We start from the raw sequence: 18,913 nt of genomic DNA, 5'->3' as shown, positions 1-18,913 counted from the left end.
ATATGTGGTTCTTTTCAGAATGAGAACTAGCTATCCATATGATAGGGATGTTATGGAGACTATTCCCTATATTCTTTGAACCATGTGAATATATTCCATATTCAAAATAGCATATAAAATGTAAATCTTTAAAATAAATGAGAATAAGTAAATACTCTGTGAACATTATGCTCAGAGGAACCAATTTTGCCCTTTTTCTTATTTTCCAAGTCTTAACACAGATAGAAATTATATTAGACTGGGTGTGGTGACTCACGCCTGTAACTTTGGCACTGTGGGAGGCGAAGGCGGGTGATCATCTGAGGAAAGGAGTTGGAGACTAGCCTGGCCAACATAGTGAAATCCTATCTTTACTAAAAATAAAAAAGGAGCTGTGCATGGTGGTGCATGCCTGTAATCCCAGCTACTTGGAGACAGGAGAATCACTTGAACCCGGGAGGTAGAGGTTTCTGTGAGCTGAGATCAAGCCGCTGTACTCTAGCCTGGGTGACAAAATGAGACTCTGTCTCAAAAAAAAAAAAAAAAAAAAAAAAGAAAAGAAAAGAAATTATTTTAGTAATTACTTAATATTTGGTGTTAGCCTAGAGCTAATCCTATGTAATTAGGAATTCTTAGGTAATTCCTCTAGATCTACATAGGTTTTTCTTTTCCTTTTCTCTCACTATATGACTGTAATCTGCTTAGAATGAGTTGGTACATATTTGCTCTGACTTACCTTGTTTTCATCCTAATACGTTTCATTTTGGCTACAAAATCTATAGAAAATTCCAATCTAAGGAAAGAAATGAGCTTGCACACAATCTAAATTACACATAATTTTAATTAAATTTACACATAATCCTAAATATTCTTAATGAATGCCTTTTTTGTCTCCATAAAGTAACACTTTCCTTCATTACAAAAAAATTTATTCCAACATAGGGACAAGGGACTTTATAAAATCACCTAGGATGGAGTTTCTATAAACATAATTAAAGCAAAGTTAGATATCCTTGCATATCTGTATAAAAGATATGTCAGTGATTGGAATTTATATGACCTTCATTTTATGGCAAGAAATTTTCTTAGAGTTCTTAAGAAATGTACATTTTGGACTCAACTTGGAAAATTTCAAAAATCAAAGGTAGATAAAGTAATTTTAAGCCTTATAAAATTTTATTTTAAAAGAAATAGATTTTTGCATTTAGAAGGTCGTTTGTTACCTGAAAATGTTCTGGGATCATTTTTATATTTGCCTCCAGAGTTATTGAACTAACAGGGGATGTGACTCCTGATATGAAATCCATTGCCAAGGCTGACCTTATCGTCACTACGCCAGAGAAGTGGGATGGAGTCAGCAGAAGCTGGCAAAATAGGAGCTATGTTCAGCAAGTCACTATTCTTATCATAGATGAGATCCATCTGCTTGGTAGGTACCACTGTATCTAAAGCCAGTTTACAAACTTTAACTTTCTAAAATATTAATTATTAGTATTATTTTTAATTTGCATGTAATAATCATTATATTTATGGGGTACAATGCAATTTTTTATATATGTATATAATGTAGAATTATTAAATCAAACTAATTAACATATCTATCACCTTACGTATAAATTGTGGTGAAACATAAAAAATTTTCTCTTAGTGTATTAATCTGTTCTCACATTGCCATGAAGCAATACCTGAGACTGGGTAATTTATTTTTAAAAAGAGGTTTAATTGACTCAAGATTCTACAGGGTGTATAGTAAACGTAGTAGCTCCTGCTTCTGGGGAGGCCTCAGGAAGCTTTCAATCATGACTGAAGGTAAAGCAGCAGAGAGCTTCTTACATGGCAAGAGCAGGAACAAGAGAGCAAGGTAGTGGGGGAGATGCTACACACTTTTAAACAACCAGATCTCGTGAGAATTCACTCACTGTCATGAGAATAGCACCAAGAGGATGGTGCTAAGCCATTTAGGAGAAACCGCCCCCATGATCCTATCACGTCCAACCAAGCCCCACCTCCAACATTGGAGATTACAGTTCAGCATGCAATTAGCAATTTTGCAATTTAGCAATTTTGAAAGATACAATATATTATTATTAACTGTTGTCACATTGCTGTACAATTGATCTGACAAACTTATTTCTCCTGTCTAACTGAAACATTGTACCCTTTGATCACCATCTCTCTGTTCCCTTCTCTTGTGACTCTAACCCATGCCCCTAGACTCTGGTAACTACGTTTCTTCTCTTTACTTCCATGAGGTCAGTTTTTTTTAATTCAACATCTAAGTGACATCATGCACTGGGAGTGGGATTGCTGAATCCTTTGATAGTTCTATCTTTAGTTTTCCTTTTGTTTTTTTTTTTTTTGAGGAAGCTACAAACTTTTCCTTTTGTGGTTGCAGTGGCCAACACAGACTTGTTAAATGATTAACATTGATTTTTCCCTATTTTCTAGGGGAGGAAAGAGGCCCTGTTCTAGAGGTCATTGTATCTCGAACAAATTTTATCTCATCACACACAGAAAAGCCTGTTAGAATAGTTGGACTGTCTACTGCATTAGCTAATGCCAGAGACCTTGCTGACTGGCTCAATATTAAGCAGGTATGTAGAAGATTGATAAATTATACATTTATTTAGTAGTGTGACTTTGATGATTCCTTTAAAGCAATATAATAACATTATAAAATTCAATCTAAAAATTGAAAATGGTTTCTCTCTCATATTTACTCTAGATGGGCTTGTTTAACTTCCGACCATCAGTGCGCCCAGTTCCACTGGAAGTTCACATTCAGGGCTTTCCAGGTCAACATTACTGTCCTCGTATGGCTAGTATGAACAAGCCTGCATTTCAGGGTAAGCTTCAGATTCTTGGAATAAAATAGTAACCATTGTTTATGGTAGCTATCAAATGTCTTCTAATTGGTGTTGGTTTCTTTGAAAGGATAATACTGGTCCAGCTTCTACAAATATCTCAAACAGTTTGTGTCAAATGTTAAGGAATACAAATGTATGTTAAATTACCTATTGAAAATTGGAGAGATTTCACAAATGGTAATGACTTTGTAGAAGAATAAACGTATGTAATTTTAAAAAGTTATCAGAGTTTTCTTAATATTAATCAAAGTGTTTTTATGATAGTAGCTTGAACATATGAGAAATGGAAGCTACAAGTCAAAAGCATCTCATAATCATTTTTGTGAGAAATCATAAAACTTAGAAATTTCAGTACTTTAGTACAGTGCTTCTGTTTTTAGTTTTTCCTCTTCTAACAAATTAGGCAAGCAAACAAGAAAGATTTAAGAATAGCACTCCGATTTTATTGAAACATGTTTTATTTGGGCTGCATAAAGAATATTTATTATATCAATTAAAAATAACCTCAAAAATAAATTCTCAAATGTGAACTGCTGTTGATTGTGTGGTGACAGTTGTGAGGTGACTTTTTAGCTGCTGTAATTAGCCTTATGACAGAAGCAAAGTATTGATTGTGAACTAGAGACCAATTTTGGCAGTTCAGATTATTTACATCTCCACAGAAGCATTGTACAAAATCACTAATGAACAATAAATCTGCCATGAGCTGTTCAGCCACACCTGTTCTTTCAGCAGCAAAAATCCATTAAATGTTGAGGCTTAAAGAAAGACAGAGATCCATTTATATTTATGTGTCCAAATGATACCAATATTGTACTAATATGTGTATTTTAAATGGTGTATCTCTAATATGATTTATCAAACTTTATCATTTACCTTGGATAACATTCTGATAAATAATAAAAATAATGAGAAATAAGATAAATGTTTATTTTTCATAATATATATTGTTGAAATTGCATATATCTATATGGAATGACTGCATACCGTTGATGGAAAGGAAGCGTTTGTGTTGTATAAATCAATAGTAAATAACTAAAATACTTACACTTCCGTAGATATGGTATCTGCACAGCAGCTATACTTATGTACTATTTATTATACCTGTAGTGATTACTATATTTCTTTGAGTTTAGAAATATGATTGTGTGATAGCTTTATTTCTCATAGTTAGAATGTAAATAAAGTCAAGGTCATGTCAACATTTCCATTATAAACCTTGTTTCCCAGCCCATAAAAAGAAATTCTGCAGCTCACATTTCAAACAAGAAATTACAAAGCAGTTGAACTTTTTATATAAAATTTTTACATGTCTCTGACTGTTTTAAGAGAGTTGTGTAGACATAAATATATATTCTACTCGTGGCATCTTATCAGCTTTTTGGAGCCTATGTAAAGCAACAACAACAACAAAAAAAAAAACCTCATTTCAATATAAGCCAAGTGATTTATGTGGCTCTTTAATTATTTTTAAAGATTTGATGTACAAAATTGCCTTCAGTCTTGTTACTCTGGTTTGTGTTGACCAGAGTCATCTCATCTTCTTTGTGTTGACTACCATGTCCCATTACTCAGATACTCATTCAGGCATAGTATTCTCTTCAGCCCCCTTCTACATTCTGTTGTCTGCCCTTCTCACACATATGCTTTTAGAAAAACAGAGGGAAAACTTTCTTCTGATTTATCTCTTAACCTGTTTACTGGTACAAACTCTACTAATTTTTCTATCACTGATAACAAAAATAAAAGGTACTTTTTGTGGTCTTTTTAGACATTTTCCATCACCTGGCAGGACTTGGTTTTCTCACCAGACCCCAGGACCAGTTAACTCTGTAATATCACTGCTTAGGCAATACAAATAGCTAAGAAACACAACTTAGCACAGAAAACTCAATCTAAGATTCAGTGTCTATGTATAGCTCTTAATGGAGAGTCTCAATCTTTAAGTTTCTCCTTCCTTGGCAGCTCAGAATAGAACTTGGACCCAGCATAATTAAATCTTTTCTGAGGCAATATACTCTCTAGGTAGGGCCATCAACTTTTCTTTTCCTATTAATCTGTCTAATATGCTGCCAGATCCGTGTAGTACCTGCAATAATGCCAGATTTCGTGCCTAAATTGTTTCCATCATTAGTTTTCATGAATCCATTTGATATCCTACTGAAATTCATATTCTGGGGTTAAGTAGCTTTCCATTTTATTTCCCACAACTTTTCAACAGCAATTAGAAGCCACTCTCCCGCCAAACCTGTTTTGATATTTGTCTCATCAAGACGTCAAACTCGTCTTACTGCTTTGGAATTGATCGCCTTCCTGGCTACTGAAGAAGATCCAAAGCAGTGGTTAAACATGGATGAAAGAGAGGTAAGCACCATCTTTTATCTTCTACTACTTATACGTTTCAGGTTATATTGTATTAGAATGAACATTATGTATGTAATTATATTATAGGGAAAGAATAAATCCTTAATACCACCACCTTACCACACTATTAATATTCTGATATAGTTTGTTCTAGTATAGTCCCACTTAATATTTATTTTGTATATTTGTATTTATATCTTTTTCCTTTAACATTATCACCTATGTATGTTGTAACATTCAACCATTTTCATATTCTTTGAGTATTCACTGCCCTCACTGAAGTTAAAATCAATTTTGCAAAGTTGGGGTTTTTAAAAATATATAATAATCTTTTTTTAATTTTAGGAAGCACTAACATATAAAAATTTAAAAACTGCTTTATCGTTTCCCTAAGTAATAACCACCAGTAAAATTTTAAATTATAATTTTTGTGTCTATGCAGTTATATTCCATTATGCAACTATTTCATAGTGGTTTTGTCCTGTAAGTTAATAATCATTCATCTTTATTATTGTAGATTTTTCTCTGTTTAAAATTATATTCTCAGTATAGAGTTCTAAAAATAAAATTAGTGGGTCAAATGATGTGAATATTTTTACAGCTTTTTCAGGTACACTGCTAATTACTTTCCAAAAGAACTGTACTTATTGGCGTCATCACCACTGATGTATGAGTTATCAGAAGTATATGAGAATAACAGTTTTACTGCATCCTCATTTGTTGCAACTTATTGATATATTATAGATAAAATATTATCTTAATGTATGCCTTGATTTTTGTATGGTTGAACTTTTTTTTCCATGTATTTACTAGTTGTCTTCTTTTTTCCTTGTTGCCTCTTCATTTCTTTGGTCTTTCATCTATTCCAGTACAGCACTTATTTTGTAGATTTGTGTGAGAGATTTGCCAAATTTAGAAAAATATATACGTATATAAAATTTTATATATTACTTTTCTCCGTATATATGTATTTCTATACATATATACATATTAATCTTTTGCCTGCTGTATTAGGTAACTTTGCTAGTTTATTGCTTGTCTTCTTATCATGGTGTCTTTTTACGAATAGAAGACTTTGCATTTTATGTAATCCAGTTTGTTAGTATGGTCCTTTGTGATTCTTTATACGACATCTAAATATAGATATTCCTCCTCCTCCTTTCTATAGATTTAATATATAGTGATTGTTCTTTCTTACACTTTTCCAGTTTTGAAAAATATTTTCCTAAATGGAGTTACAATGAAAACAGATGAAATCAGTAGCATAATTGTTGAGTTGTGATCTCGCCACCTACCCTCTTCCGTGTTCCCACTTTGTAATCTCATGCAGGCTAAAGAAGAGCAGTGCTCTTCAGCATCAGTAAAAAACAATGTTCCAAACCCACTGGTGTCCAGGATTAACAGTTTGCATATTTCTCCCCTTCTACTTCTCATGACTCATTTAGAGTTAGTAGGACCGTTGGATAGTACTCTATATCTTACATTATTGTGTAATGGTTAACTGATATTTCAGAATGGTTTTGCTTAGTTCCATAGATGACCTTATTCACTAACAGACTCATAAATTAGCTTAATATGCGGACTATCAAATGACTGCTTGAAGTAGAGTAATAGCGATCATTTTATCTTTTAAATTTATCTTTATTTACTTAATGTTACTTGTATGGATATACCAGATATTTAAGAAACTAATTTATGTTCAAAATAATGTTGTTAAAAGATTTTTTTATCCTGTATTGTTTAATTGATATCTGAATAATCATCCTATTGTGTCTAAGGCAGTGTCATAACTTAGAAGACAAATGATGAAAAATAGATGTACAAAATATTGATGACTCTGTTTATATGCAGTATCTCTCTAGGCTTAATTTTATTTTATATGTTATCCTAAAAGTCTTCCAAATGGACACTTTTCTTTGAAGTCAAGATACAATGTACAAACCTACTAAACACACTTTGGGATGTTTGCTTAAAGTATATAGACATTGTGCATTTAGCACATATGTGACTCACATTAACTTCAAATGTGAACCTCATGTGCTAATATCAGGTATAGTACATCCACTGTGTTTCTTTTTTTTCTTTTATTTTAATGTATGAGACCTAAAGAATTGTAGATAGCTCAGACATTGTGTAGAATTACTTCTCTGTTTCATTTTTTTTTTTTTTTTGATCAGCAGAAAACTATCAAGAAGGCTAGGTAGAAACTATAGAATATACTCTCGTGGTTTCTACTGTTGTAGATTTTCACTGCTAAAATAGAACACCTAGAAAACATTTTGTATGTGTGTAAAATGTTTATTATAAATTTATTGTATTTATTAACAAATATTTGTTATAACTGTTTTATTTTTATATTTTTTTCTTCAACTTTTAAGTTCTGGGCGGGGTATATAAACAGGATATGCAGGTTTGTTACATAGGTATATTAATCCGTTTTCATACTGCTATAAAGAACTACCCGAGACTGGGTAATTTATAAAGGAAAGAGGTTTAATTGACTCACAGTTCAGCCTGGCTGGGGGAGTTCAGGAAACTTACAATCATGGTGGAAGGGGAAGGGGAAGCAAGACCCCTACCTCGCAAGGCAGCAGGTAGTGGAAGTGCTGAGCGAAAGGGAAGAGCCCTTATAAAACCATCAGATCTTGTGAGAACTCACTCACTATCACAAGAACAGCGTGGGGGAAACGGCCCCCATGATTCAATTACCTCCACCTGGTCTCTGCCTTGACATGTGGGGATTATGGGGATTACAGTTAAAGATGAGATTTGGGTGAGGGTCACAAAGCCCAACCATATCAATAAGTAAACTTGTGCCAGGATGGTTTGCTTCACAGATCAACCTATCACCTAGGTATTAAGCCCAGCATCCGTTAGCTATTCTTCCTGATATTCTCCCTCCTACCATCCCCAAGAGGCCCCAGTGTATGTTGTTCCCTCCATGTGGCCATGTGTTCTCATTGTTCAGCTCCCACTTATAAGTGAGAACATGGGGTGTTTGGTTTTCTGTTCCTGCATTAGTTTGCTGAGAATAACAGCTTCCACCTCCATCCATGCCCCTGCAAAGGACATGATCTCATTTCTTTTCATGGCTGCATGGTATTCCATGGTGTATATGTACCACATTTTCTTTATCCAGTCTATCACTGATGGGCATTTGGGTTGATTCCGTGTCTTTGCTATTGTGAATAGTGCTACAGTGAACATACATGTGCACGTATCTTTATAATAGAATGATTTCTGTTCCGTTGGGTATATGCCCAGTAATGGGATTTCTGGGTCAGATGGTATTTCTGCCTCTAGATCCTTGAGGAATTACCACACTGTCTTTCACAATGGTCGAACTAATTTACATTCCCACCAACAGTGTAAAAGTGTCACTTTTTCTCCACAACCTTGCCTGCATCTATTATTTCTGGACTTTTTCATAACTGCCATTCTGACTGATGTGAGATGGTACCTCACTATGGTTTTGATTTGCATTTCTCTAATGATCAGTGATGCTGAGCCTTTTTTCTTATGTTTGTTGGCCACATGAATGTCTTCTTTTGAGAAGTATCTGTTCATATCCTTTGCCCACTTTTTAATGGGGTTTCTTTTTTCTTGTAAATTTGTTTAAGTTCCTTGTAGATTCTGCAAATTAAATTTGTTAGTTTTATTATTGTATTTATTAACGTAAATATTTGTTATAAATGTACTGTTTATTTAAATGTAGTATAAAATAGGACAGCTAGAAATATTATGTCATTTCCAGATATTTTGTTTCACCACGTCCATCTCAAGAATAAGGCAAACCATGGTTTGTTTTACTACTGACTCTAAAAGCAATCACCTTTAAAATGAAAATTTCAGAGGGTTTACAATTGATTACTATGTAAATTCAATGTGATTATACTGAAGCATACTATAAAGCAGGTGTTTTAGTTGTTGAACTCCTAAATAATTAGCCCTAAATAATAATAGGAAAACTTTTTAACATTTTAATCTTTGTGTGGGTTACTTTCTCTAATATTCTGGGCTGGAGGCTTAGCGGTTGCTTCCATTGCTGCTCCTTGTGTAGTGTTAAATTGATGTTCTGTGGCAGGACATGGGTAATTGGTTAAGACTCCAGTGTTGACAACTTGAGCATTCAGAGGAAGCACAGCAACAGTTATCCTGGCAACTATGAAGCAGTGTGTCTGGCATAGAACAGCATTCAAATTATTCTGCTGTTGAATGACCTTAAGTCAGGAACTGTCTATAGATATTTGGGCTGGGGGCATGGAGAATAAAGAAAGCTAGGGTAAATCACAAGAGGCTAGAGAGAGAATATGACTAAGAAGAGTATATATGTTCTCATTAATTTATTGGCAAAAGCAAAAAGAGTTATTCGTCTATCTTCTTAATCCAGTATAGTTTCAAAGCATTAGGAAGCAGAAAGACACCTTCAAGTGTATCATTGATGTAAAATTATACTGTGTCAGGAAACCCCAAAGGAAATACCTTTCCATATTGTCATTAGGAATCCTTATTGCAGTGGTTTCAAAAATTTGTGGATATATGCTACCATGTGACCTGGATTCTGCTACTTCTGCCACTAACCTCAAACTATTATTGGGTCTTTGCATCACTCTCTCAAGCTTCAAGTCAAGACAGAAAGAGTTGAATGCCTGAGTTTCCATCTTTGACATGCAGCAGAAAAAAGGAATCTCCTCCTTTGGCTTTTGTTATAGGAGGTGACATTCAGATACTGGCTGCCCAAAAACAACAGAGGTCCACTATGGCCCTTTCACTCCACAATCTCATACATACACTATTTTTCCTATACGTACACTTAATTTAAATAATTTTTTCTGGCAATGCAAGTCTCTTTCATTTAACCCAAATCCACTCATCCCTCTCCAAGGAAAGACAACTGAAAATTTCATCAACTCCATTTAGCACTTAGTCCTGGATCTCTTGCTTATATCTAGCCACCTTCTAGTTATTTTGCAAGCCCATCTCAATATTCTCTAGTCAGTGGACTAGAGTATAAAGTTAGAACTAACCATGCCGTATTCAACAGTAAAAGAGGATAGAAAGAGGAAAGAGAAACAAAATTAGTTAAAATATATTAGTTAAAAGATGTTGATATGTAAGACAGAAGGGAAAAAGATTAGAGACCACTGTGTATTTCTGCAACTAGTCAGGGGGCCAAATAGATATTTATGATTCGTTTTCTCTACCATACATCATCTGTACATTTTTTCTTCAACCAGTCACTAAGCTAATCAAGGCTGTTTATCCAGTGGAGTGACCGAAAGCATACATTCCTGATAGATTGAAAATTGCAAATTTATATATGTTTAATATATAGAATTGTGAAATCTTTAATTTTTCAAATGGATACAGTAGTGTCAGATTTATTTACTGTCTATCCAAATTTCTTTCCCCTTATTATAAAACAATAGCCCAATTTCTTCATCAGTATCAGTTTCCCAGACTATACTGAGACCAGATTTTGTTTGTTCATCCAAGAACCTGAGAGCCTGAAGTAGTCATATGACTGTTTCAATTTCCAAGTAAACTGTTAATCCTTTGGATAATAAGCCTCCAAACTAGCAAAGCTAGAGTTGTAGGGAAGAGAAGCAAAAGTTTTCAAGTGGTTTCTTACCTATGATTTCAAAAGACATCCATACACCTTGAGTACTTGGTTCCTGGAACCGTATATTCTGGCAGTAGAACAAATAGCATCATTGATGATTACAAGTTCAGAGGCTACACCTCATCCTACAGGATAGTACCCCAACATTTCCCGGGTATTCCCTCCCAGCTGCCATTCTGAATCTTTAATCTATAAAATCGGCTCTTTCTATTAATGAGAACATAATAAGACCAGTGCATTCAATGGCATCATCCTATTGTCTTACCTTTTCCTTTGTGAAGTGAGTTCCTCAGTCAGAAACATTATTATACAGGGTATTGTCGTATGTATAAGGCATTCAGTAATTCTACCCTTGAGGCTACTGGCAGAACCATGTTTGGTAGAAAAAGACAATTAAAATCCAAAGTAAGTACCTGTTCTTACAGAGATGAATACGTGTCTCCTCAGTGATAGAGAAGGTCCAGTATAATCTTCTCACCACCAGATAACTGTCTGGTGCCAGGGGTAAGATACCTTATTATAGGTCCAGTGTTTCTACTGGTGACATGTTAGGCACTGAGCAGTGGCAATAGCTGGGCCTTCATGAGGAAAAGGAAGTTTGTGTTTCACCCATGCATAATTTTCATCTCTTTCACTTTGGCCATTGAGTACATGAACCTATTGCATAAAACTGTGGCCTAGGAAGGAGGCTGTCCGATATCCTAAGAGGTAGTTATTTTGCCCATTTGATCATTACCAGCATATTGCACAATGCTCTTAACTTTTTGTCATGAATCTTCATGAAATACAGTTAGCCTTTTATTCTGGCACTGTTCTAAGAGTTCATCCACCTAAAACTTCTGCCTTTCTTGTCCTCCAGTAATACTCTTGCTAAGCTCCTTACTATCTGGCTAATCCAGTTAACTTCAGGACAAAATGTGAATCATCTACTTGCATCATCTCTACTTTCCAGTAAAGTGACAGTGAAATACTCAGTTTATGATCAACAGCTTTCATTGCAAAATCAACTGGTATCACATAGTCGGGCACTTAGTCTTCTTTCGCTTCCTACTTCCCCAAAATATCCACAAAAATAGCAGTCCTCTAATTCGAAGCCGTAGACAGCCCTTCCCAGAATTTATATTCATTTTTTTAAAAAGAAGTTCGATTTTGGACATGTTAGTTTGCATATCCAAGACTTTCAAGTGGAGATTTAAAGGCAATTAGATACAAGTCTGTGAAACCCATAGAAACTGTGAAATGAACATATGAACATGGATGTATCAGCGTGGAGGCAACTCTTAAACCCAGGTGAGCACATGAGACTCTCAGACATAGTGTGGAGAAACAGAGGGCAGGCCCTGAGGGAGTCTCTTAGTGTGAGCTGAGATAGAAAATGAGGAACTGGCACAGGTCACCGAGAATGTGATGCCAGTATGGTAAGACAGTGTCCTAAAACACTGTAGAAGAGTAGGTTCTGTGAAGGAAGGAGTGCTTGGCTATATCAAATGTGAATGAGAGTTGAGTGGAGGAGAGCAGAGAAATACCCATGGGGTTTATCATTTGAAGGTCCTGGATGAACTTGGCAGTCAGTGACATGTGAACAGAAGCAGTTTGGAATGGACTGAGGAGCAAATGAGGGGGGCGAGGAGGTGAAAATGGAAGCAAATAGTGTATACAACTTCTAGAAGTTTTACTGTGTAATTTAATTAATATTATAATTTAACATCTAGCCAATATGATCTGTCAGCTTCCAGCCAATATTCTGCAGTCTGGTCCCGTATTTCAAGGAAAACAGTGCTATGATCTGGATAGTTGCCAACCAGCACTAACAGATGAAAGAACAGAGGGAAGGCCTTTTCTTCTGTTCGAATGAGTCTGTGGATTGAAAGCTCAGAATACTGGGCCAGGCGTGGAGGCTCACGCCTGTAATCCCAGCACTTTGGGAGGCCAACGCAGGCAGATCACTTGAGGTCAGGAGTTCAAGGCCAGCCTGGCCAACATGGTGAAACCCCATCTCTACTAAAAAAAAATACAAAAATTAGCTGAGCATGGTGGCATATGCCTGTAATCCCAGCTACCTGGGAGGCCGAAGCACGAGAATCATTTGAACCCAGGAGGCAGAGATAGCAGTGAGCCAAGAACGTGCCACTGCACTCCAGGTTGGGTGACAGAGCAAGACTGTCTCAACAACAACAACAACGAAAACAACAACAACAACAACAACAAAAACCACACAACCAAAAAAGCTCAGAATACTGCCCTTAGATGAGATTCCTTTTCTGGGGTGGGAAAGCAGGATGCTGGCTGAAGATTAGACTTCATTCTTTAGTATTGCTTACATTATTTCCCTTAACTCCTCTGTGTATCTTGCCAGTTAACAGCAGGGCTGCCCCTTTCTTCTGCCACACTGTTAATAAGATCCAGTTAGCTAAAAGAAGAATACAGCAAAGAGAACTCGCTATTCACTTTTGTCCTTACAAGTAGAAATGAATTAGGATTCTGCAAGGTCTTTTGCCATGAATGTTTTAAGTTGTGCTGTAAAGTCTACAACATCATCCAAAGGTAGGTGGGGGGAAAAAGTCTGAAACAGGAAAGGTAAGAGCTTTCTGACTGGAGCAAACCATGGAAAAAAATCCAGGTAGAGGTAATATGAAAATTAGAAGGGTATGGGAGATAACAGTTCCCTGGAACAAGGAACAGCAGTATAGTTAATCCTTGTTAATTCAAATTAATTGGCTAGAAGACTCTTCTAAATTATACAGAACATTATTTTTTGAATGTGCCAATTATAATATTGCACGATGCTTTAAAGTGAATTTATGAAAACTGTAATGCAGGTGCATAGGAAGAACACTTTCATGAAAAGTGAGATTGATAGTGTTTTCACAGCTTAATACTAAAGTGTTTTTAGATACTAGAGCAGTTTATCATTTTAAGCTAAACATAATCCACCTAATCTCATTACAAGTAAAATATTAGTAGACCTACAGAGATGAACTATAATTTTGCTTTACTCAAAATTATCCTAAGTTCAGATTTGGTGGGAATTCTACTAATTACATTTTACTACAGTTTTCTTTGATTAATTTGCCTGTTCATTCAACATATAGATAGATATTGGCCTCTTCTTTTGTTAGTAAGAAGTTAGTACTAGACGTTGAAGATGGATTTTGAAATTGTTTTAAATCAGAAATTAAGTTGAATTTAATGCAGGGTAACAACATTATTTCTAACTCAAAGGACATGTTTTTTATAGAAATAAAATAAATTTAGCTCATGGTACAAAATTCCCACCCCAAGTGCTTTCTGTTTTATCAAGCCTCGTACCTCTAAATGATTGACCAGTAAAAAAACTATTAAGGTGAGAATATGAAGTGTCAAGCAAGCATTATCTGCAGATTTGCTGAGCATTGGATGTTTGAAACCAGTTGGGCCTTGTGAAATATTTCTGCAATTTAGAGCAGCTAGTCAGTATCCTTGAGTTACAGTATACGAGGCTGTTCTATTTTATTTTGCCTTAGTTGGTAGCATGCATATCCTATTGAAGAAAGAGGCAAAATATATCAATTATCGCTAAGCATAATAGTAGTTTACTTTTACTAAACTAAGTATTAAGTGATGTCTTTATATAGAGTACTTTAGAATTCATTAAAGTTTATATTATCACATTTTATCATGAATTCTCAAAGGGTAGTTTTTATTATCCCAGTTTTATAGATGCAAAAACTGAAATTAGAAGGATTAAGTGATTGTCCAGATCACTTGCCACAAGCAAGCAAGTGGCAGCTTAGGAACTCAGAACAGGGTAGCTGACCTAGAATCTGTGTTATTTTAATCTGCCATACAGTAATTGGAATCAGTGACAACAATATCAAATAGAAAAGATGGAAAAGTCATGGTGGGAGTGGGGGTAATTTGATGGGGACAAAAGTGCAATAAAAATAAAGAAAAACCAGTAGCTGGGCTGGGCACAGTGGCTTATGCCTGTAATCCCAGCACTTCAGGAGGCTGAGGTAGGTGGATCACCTGAGGTCAGGATTTCAAGACAAGCCTGGCCTGGGTGTGATAGCACGCACCTGTAGTCCCAGCTACTTGAGAGGCTGAGGCAGGAGGATCACCTGAGCCCGGGAGGCAGAGGTTGCAGTGAGCCAAGATCACGCCACTGCACTCCAACCTGGACGACAGAAGGAGACTATCTCAAAATTTTTTTTTAGAAAAAAGGAAAAAAAAACCAAGAAAAATCATAGCTGAAATAACAAACAAGAGCAACCAACAGGAGCTGTGGCATTCTCAATCATGAGGTAGTTGAAAAAGGTAATATTTTAGTTTAAAAAAGAAAATAATTTTAGATATTCTTCATTTGTAGGCATAGAAGTGGGAAATACTCAAATAATAAAGAAAAAATAGATTTATAAATCATCTGCATAGTTTTCCAGCTATGAGTTGAATACATTACTCATTATTTCGAATCTTACTTGTTTTCTGCATATAGTCTAAAACAATGGGTCTCAGCCTTAAGCCTGATTAATAATATTAATACTTTCAGTGGTTAACTGAATATCCCTCTTATTCATGTAGTGATTAGAGGGTGGCATTGTGCTTGAGAGCATGGACTGGAGCCAGGCTTCTTGGTCAATACTGACTTCCTGTTACAAGCTATGTGGCCTTGGTAGGAGTAATCTCTGAGCGCCATCTCTTCAACTATAAAAGAGAATCTTAAGAAACCCATCCTCATAGGAATGTTGTGAGGATTACATGTGTTAATACATTTAACATACTGAAACTTAGTTAAATGTTTAATAAATGTTAACTGTTATTACTGTGATAGTGTAGCAACATGAAATTATACCTTATAAACAGATTCTTTTTGTTGAGAACTGTGGTAAAATCTGATCTTATATTTATACCTTTTTGCCTGTGATCCTTCACAAATTTAATGCATGTTAAGATCATAATTACCCGTTTAACAGTATACTACTTTAGGAAATTTTATAATGTCCCTTTCATTACCTTTATCTGCATTTTTAAAGTTTTTCAATATGTGGAAATGCTAAGTGTGAGTTAGAATCAGAATTCTTCAACAATGGAAATAAAGATAAAAATTATAATCAGAAATAAATATGAAGTGCTTACACTGGAGTTTCCTACCAACAGCATGGCAAATTAAATTAAAGACATGAATAAGAAAAAATATTTAATATGTTACCCTACAACCCAGTTTTGATACTGTTTTTATTAAGAATTAGGCCAAGTGCAAGAGACATAAATAGACATTTTTCAAAAGAAGACGTACAAATGACCAACATGTATATGAAAAAATGCTCAACATCACTAGTTATCAGAAAAATGCAAACTAAAACCACAATGGGATATTATTTTACCCCAGTCAGAATGGCTATTATCATCTATGAGGATGCAGAGGAAAGGGAACTCTTACACACTGTTGGTGAGAGTGTAAATTAGAACAACGTCTATGGAAAATAGTCTGGAGATTTCTCAGAAAACTAAAAATAGAGCTACCATTCTATCCAGCAATTTTACTACTAGGTGTCTACCCAAAGAAAAGAAATAAGTATATCAAAAAGATACCCGCACTCATATATTTATTGCAGCACTATTCACAATAGCAAAGATAGGAATCAACCTAAGTATCCATCAATAAATGATTGGATAAAGAAAATGTAATATATACAAAATAGAATACTATTCAGCTATAAAAAAGAATGAAATCATGTCTTCTGCATCAGCATGGATAGAACTATAGGTCATTATCATAAGTGAAACAAGTCAGACACAGAAAGCTAAATATTGCATGTTCTCACTCATAAGTGGGTGATAGAAAAATGTATACATGTGACTGTGTATGCACAAGAAAATAAAAATAAAAAAATTTAATGTATACAAATGGATGTAGAGAGGAGAATTATATACAATGGAGACTTGGAAGGGTGACAGAGTGGGAGGGAGGTAGATGATGAGTAATTAATTAATGGGTACAGTATACCCAATTCAGGTAATGGGTACCCTGAAAACCCTGACTTGACCACTACGCAATCTAGACATGTAATAAGATTCTGCTTGTACCCCTCCCTCAAAAAATATTTTAAGACAAATGTAAGCATGCTTTCCTAAAAAAAAAAAACGGGGGGGGGAAGATAATATTGTGTTTATTTGGAAAAATAGCAAAGATTTAGCTGTTATTGTCTATGTTTCATTTGTACATTTAATTTACATTTAACTTACATATTTACTTCACATGTAATTTAATCACGTATAAATATATTTATATGTTGAAAGTATGATTAGTCATTTTGAAGTATGCTTGTCTTTGAGTGTCAGAGCAAGGGAGTATAAATTTTGGGAGTATTGATAAAGTTTAGAAACTGTTCTTTTTAATTCATTTATTTCTTGAATTCTTTTTTATTAGTGTATCAATAGAATGCTCTAAAATGTTTCATTGTTTTTCTTCCTTCAGTGTATGGGGTTTATCACACAGACTTGTATTAAAAGAAATTAACATTTGGTGATTAAAAGGAAATGTTTTCATTTCATTTAACATCTGTACCAGATACGATAGATTTAATTATTTTTATTTAAAAAAAAACTCTTTGTAACTTTTATGATTCTTCTGTGGTATATCTTTTATTGAGCATGTTAGACAATTGATAAGCATTATTCAGTGGCATATGGTCTGAGTCTGACATGCTTTGAAAAGAGTATGGAGTTCTGATAATGAGGATTCTGTGAAAATGAGAAAACCAGCACAACAGATACGCTTTGAGAAAGTACGGGTTTTAGCATCTTGAAACAATATATCACACTCAAAAGGACAGAATCAGGCTGCACAATCTGTTAGCTCATTCTTGTCCAATCTGGTCTCCTCCTTTCTTTTGGAGCCAACGTTGTCATCAACTCACTGAATTATATTCTGACTGGAATGTATTTCAGGCACAGAGTAATGTATCTACTTAAATGGAATCTATCTTTCTACAAAAGCTTTTGAGTATAATAAATATAAAATGTAAAAAAATTCTATTAAGTTAAAGTAAATGGTTCCACAGTTTACATATGTGCCTCCTCCCCCCAACGTTAAGAAAAAGATCACTACCTAGAATAACATAGATCTGTTTTTCTTTTATGTATAATATTGAATAATTTTTTTAATAATCAGGTAGTCAGACATATTTCAAAGGCTGTTTATTGGAAAGATACCAATGCATTACAACAAATATTAGTTGAACAAAAATGAACTATGAAAGTAAAACTTTCTGTATCATGTTTTTTTTTTTTTTTAAATTTTTTTTTTTTTTAGTTCTATAGCAGCCCTTCTTAACAAGAATTAAGCCTTAATGTAGTAAGGTATCCGTTTGATGTATAAAATAAACTTGTCTCCTCTCCATCTAGAAAGGTACTAGCTGTCACTGGAAAAATTGAGAAGATGGTAACCCAAGTATTTTTTATGGGGGTTAATTCTCGGATGGAACCAGGGCTAAGAAAGTATATTCTTTATTATTCAAAATCACTGGATCTTTCTATTTGAAATATACTCAGTTGTATAAATGAATTGAGTGTTATATTAGGACTATATTACTTTATATAAAGGATTAAATGTGATAATCTTTGTAAAGTGATAAACACAATGCCTGGCATATTATAAGTGCTCAACAAATTATATGTATTATTATGTTTTAAAGTTTAATTATCCTGAGTTTCTGAATACTTTTGCTTGTCTTATGATGATGTTTTGATCAAGATGGAACTTATTTTTAAGTAGAGTAACAAAGATGTATATAATCCAAAAAATTATATTTTCAAATTTGTATAGGCCGTCCTAGTAGTATTTTGTGCTTAATGATTAACAGCTATAAATTTTGCTTTTTATGATGTTCAAATAATTTGGAATTCATCCAGAGAAACCATGTAATAAATGAAGTTGTGTGTGTGTGTGATTGTCTTCATGAGGATGTTAAGTCTTTGCCAGTTGGGATAAGCAAGTAGCTCTCTTTACTGCATTGATTTATGTGAAAGTGGGGGCTAGGAGATTGAGAAACAGTTAGCCTTCCCTGGTGCAAAAGGCAGGATATTAATGCCTCACCAG

At 34.6% G+C, this 18,913-nt stretch overlaps 1 protein-coding gene across 9 annotated transcripts in view; it reads left to right on the top strand.

Annotated features, from left to right (window-relative positions):
* ASCC3 (activating signal cointegrator 1 complex subunit 3) overlaps window positions 1-18,913 on the top strand; it is a 372,407-nt gene that overhangs the window by 254,697 nt on the left and 98,797 nt on the right. For all 9 annotated transcript variants that reach the window (XM_050786660.1, XM_050786663.1, XM_050786659.1 and 6 more), the window contains 4 exons: window positions 1,242-1,408; window positions 2,428-2,573; window positions 2,705-2,825; window positions 5,068-5,210. In XM_050786660.1, the coding sequence (XP_050642617.1) occupies window positions 1,242-1,408; window positions 2,428-2,573; window positions 2,705-2,825; window positions 5,068-5,210 (577 nt within the window). The remainder of the gene's footprint in view (window positions 1-1,241; window positions 1,409-2,427; window positions 2,574-2,704; window positions 2,826-5,067; window positions 5,211-18,913) is intronic.

This window comes from Macaca thibetana, chromosome 4, assembly GCF_024542745.1.
Source record: "Macaca thibetana thibetana isolate TM-01 chromosome 4, ASM2454274v1, whole genome shotgun sequence".
Taxonomy (NCBI): Eukaryota; Metazoa; Chordata; class Mammalia; order Primates; family Cercopithecidae; genus Macaca; species Macaca thibetana.
The sequence above is the reverse complement of the archived record's forward strand: the minus strand, read 5'-3'. Positions and strand labels throughout refer to the sequence as shown.